Source organism: Limulus polyphemus, unplaced genomic scaffold (assembly GCF_000517525.1).
Source record: "Limulus polyphemus unplaced genomic scaffold, Limulus_polyphemus-2.1.2 Scaffold45, whole genome shotgun sequence".
Classification (NCBI taxonomy): Eukaryota; Metazoa; Arthropoda; class Merostomata; order Xiphosura; family Limulidae; genus Limulus; species Limulus polyphemus.
The window spans coordinates 794,953-799,327 of NW_013665655.1; the positions used below are offsets into that span (position 1 = coordinate 794,953).

Consider the following 4,375-nt stretch of genomic DNA (forward strand, 5'->3'; position numbering starts at 1 on the left):
TACCGTAGCTCCTCGTACTCTCACTAACAATAATATATATATATATATATATATATATATATATACAATGTAACCGGCTAGGTTTGTACAAAATAAAGTTTTTCATCCAACTTCATAGCCACAATGTTTTACAGTTTGAGGAGCTATCATTTACATTTCATGTATTGAATTTAACACTCTTACCACTGAGGGTTTCCAATGAATCCACAACGACACAAACTATACAAGGCTTGTCTTCAGATGGTGTGGATAAAAAGACAAAGCGAGAGATCGGACTATTTCGCCACCTTTGTTAACGTGTGCATATTGAGAGATTCTGAATCTTTTTTCTTTCACCAAAACCAGCTGAAAACCATTGCATATGTTATCAATTATATATATTTCCATACACAAGCACCAAAAGAATGACATCAGGTGAGGTAAAGTAATCCAGCCTTTCTATACGATATTTTTACATCAGTATGAAATGGATGATAAAAACGGTTTTCTTTAAAATATAGGTTAATTAGACAAGCATACGGAAGATTTGATTGATTTAATTACTAAAGAAAGATAGGATAGCATAGAAAGGGATTGACTATGAAAAGATATGCCTAAAATATGTTGTCGCTTGTTTCATGTTTACAACGCTTGTACCAGTTTTACCATAAACAAATGCTATCACACCATTCGTTCATTTCACAAATTTCCCATTTTATTCAGCAAACAAATATACTAGAATTATCTTCGTTAATAGATAAGAAATTATTGAATAATCTTTACTGGTTGACTTATCGCAACCTCGTGTTAAGTAAGATTTAATGAGCTACCAGGCCTGTGATAGTTAGCGTACCTTACTAAGAATAGGAGGGTCCCCGATTCGCGTCCCGTTAATACAAAATTGCGCTCCGTACGTACTTTATAAGAGTGATAGTCAGATACCACTCTTCAAATGAAGCAGTCCAAGAGTTGTCGTTGGATGCTGTTGACTAGCATAGATAGTCCTTCTGAAGGCTTTATTGCGAATACCCAAAACAGATAGAAACAAAATAATATAACATGGTTCAAATACACCTTAGTATAGCTCTACGCATGTATCCCTTATTCTGACTTGTGCATGGAAAATGATTTTTTTAAATTAACATAATGTTTATTCAATGTGCCCTCTTTGTAATAGAATATTTAGTGTAATTTCACTTATATGATGAATGAAATTTAATAGAAAGTCATATCACAAAAGTTAGAAGATTAGCAGCATTGTATCCGGTAGAAACAAATATATTTGATGATATTTTATAAGGAATAAAGAAACTTTGGTACGGTGTAATCTAGTAGAACCGTTTTACTTTTTTTTTTACTGTGAAATTTATATGACAAAAGCAAAATGGATAATCGATTTGAACAAATGATCTTTCTGCTCCAGCATGATTTTAGTTGTCAAGATATATGGGTCGTAGTTCACTTTATTTCAATCATTCGTTATCGAACGTGTTAAATGTAAGATTCCGAACATTTTCAAGGCGAGTTTTTCTGAATTTTTACTCATATTTTTATATTTCCTGCAACGCAAGTAAGAGAGTTAAGTAGTAGCGAATCACTTACAGTAATAAGATTTATAAACACAAACTTTTCATTTGCAAATATTAGTTTTGCTATAAAACAAGTTCATTTTTACAGTTACGATGACTCTCTGTATTCCATAATTTTTTTCAAGCATAAAGACATGTTTGAAAATATGTGTAGGAAATACTTTGTGGTAATTATTTGATTTAAAATATAAGTCTGCTTAAATATATTTACAACACGTTTAAAGTAAACAACAGATGCATACCTAAAATATCTGTTTAGCTTTTAGATCAGGATTATCGTTTCAAAACACTGATATGTAAATACGCAGTTCAGCTAAAAATTAGAAGCATTTTGAAAGATTAATTTTTTCTATCAACTGCCATTATAACTAATTCATATCCCAGCTTTAATTATTAGAATATAGACTCGTTTAGTGATAACAGTGAATAATAAGATCAGTTACTATAAAAACCACAAATTACTCGTAATGTTGGTAATAACAGATAAACTTATTTAGTTGGTCACTTCTAATTCGCCATAACGTGAATTTCAATGGTGAAAAGGTAACGTAAACACCCAGTCTATTCTTTGATTTGCTATTTTATAAATAACCAGTTAGTCCATTGTATAATAATGAATAATTAATTATGCCGGAATAGCTTAGGCTTCTACATCATCTTTTCTTCGATTAAATTCAAGTTGTGATGAAGAAAAGAAATTAGTGACTAAATAATAACCTCTTTGTACGCTAATTAATAATGGATAATTAACTGTGACAGTATGGCACATGTTATCCATCCAAACACTTAAAGTATTTCAGGTTGTTAGTGGTGATTAAAGGACTTTACATCAAAACCAAACAGGTAAACTTGTAAATTAGTTATTTTGGACAACACAAGCTAGTCATTGTGCGTTGATTAATTGAAAAACAAGTAGGTAAATAACCACAGCAACACAAATTTGATCATCTTTATAGTATTGATAGAGAACATTGTTTTTTCAGTTACGGTAAGTAGGTTACGTCGTGACAGTATGGACATCGAATTGTGTGATCTCTGAATCAATAGCTTTAACAATGATTAGCATGAAATTTTAATATATATGGGACTACAATCTTCAAATTATAGCAACTGACTTCCACTCGCACGGTGAGTGTGTTTGGTTTTAATTAGAAAGAAATTGGTTTAGTGAGCTTTACATTACTTGCTTTGCTGATATTTTCTTGCTTGGATAACTCAGATGATAATGGTGGGTTAATACATCTACGGATTATTTTCCTATACTTTTTGGAATTATTCTGTTATGTAATCTTCCACATATTAAATACTGTGCTTGCCACTATGGTAACAAAGGATACAAGTTAAAATAGACCTGAGGCAAAATATTATGATATAGCTATATCAATGTCTTTAAGTATAATTCATGTTTTTGAAGAACAAAAACGTTAATATAATTAAAGGATCGTGATTGGATGTTATTAGTTTTTATATAATATTCCTACTGAACTATCTGAATGAGAAAATATAATAAAACATTTGGTAGACTGGTCACTTACACGTGCTAAAATTATATTGTTACAGGTGCAGGTTGATTAGCAGATAAGGCGATAAGCAAACACAATATTAGTAATATTTACAAATATCTCGATGTAATACAGATTGCGAAAAGGTTTACAGATAAATAGCTCGATATCCTAAGGTTTTTTTTTATTTGTTTGTATTTCAGGTAATCGAGGTTACTTAACTGCTTACGCTTGCGAGGGTACACAACTCAACATCTCTTGTGAAACAGGAAGGCAAATTCACCTGATTCGAGCTAATTATGGACGCTTTAGTATCACCATCTGTAACGAACAGGGTTCTCTAGACTGGAGTGTAAACTGTGCTTCTCTTCCGTCTTCGTACCAAGCTATTAAGGAAAGGTAAGGTGTTGTGCAATAATCTTCTTCAATTCTTACTAAACCAGTTAGACTGGATGATTATTTGATTAATCTGCCCTAAATCGACCTACTATAAGGGCAAACCCAGTTCAATCTGCTATTGGCTTATCTCATAAAATAACGAATTCTAACAAAAAAGAAATTATTATGTACTTGTAAATGCCTTCTTTGAGGTTTAGATGTACTTAATGAACAACTTCGAGCACTTTAGGTATTCATGTGACATGGTATTTTCAATGTGAATGTCATCTTATATGAAATATAAGCTAAGTGGCCAAGTCAAAGTCCCCAATATTCAGGAATAGACATTCTTAATTTAGATTTCCTGACCAGAAAGACAACCATTCATAAATGCCCGCTGCTTACATGGCTACTATAAAAAAATTAATATCAAGTTTTACAGTTACTTTTATAACGTACCCACTTCAGAATTTTCGGAGTGCCTTCAGTGGCATATTGTGGGGATATAACTTGGACCTTCTGATTCTCGGCCAGAAATGTTAACAAATAAGACAAGTTTATGTTTTGTAATCCACTGACTTGATGAACTTTGGTATTGAGCAAAAGACTTTGTCGCAAATGCAGCAGGTAAAGTGAAGTTAAAGTACCATTATACGCTCTTCTTACGTCGGAAATCCCTATTGGACCAATGAAGAATTATTATCTCTGATACAATATTTTCGTTCCTAGATTCATAAAAAATAGCGCACAACTCTAATTTTATATTTTCTTTGTACTTGAGAATTTCATATTTGTAGAAATAAATTATTATTTATGAGCATTGAAAAAGACACAATTTCACATTTCTTCAATTTTATCTATATATATAAATGGCCAGGTGGCTAAGGCACTCGACTCACAATCTGAGGGTCGCGGGTTCGAATCCCT

General features: G+C 32.0%; 1 protein-coding gene across 2 annotated transcripts in view; it reads left to right on the forward strand.

Moving 5' to 3' along the window:
* Positions 1–4,375, forward strand: part of LOC111086552 (latrophilin Cirl-like) — a 106,533-nt gene that overhangs the window by 49,520 nt on the left and 52,638 nt on the right. For both annotated transcript variants that reach the window (XM_022389787.1, XM_022389794.1), the window contains exon 3: positions 3,274–3,469. In XM_022389787.1, coding sequence (XP_022245495.1) covers positions 3,274–3,469 — 196 coding nt within the window. The remainder of the gene's footprint in view (positions 1–3,273; positions 3,470–4,375) is intronic.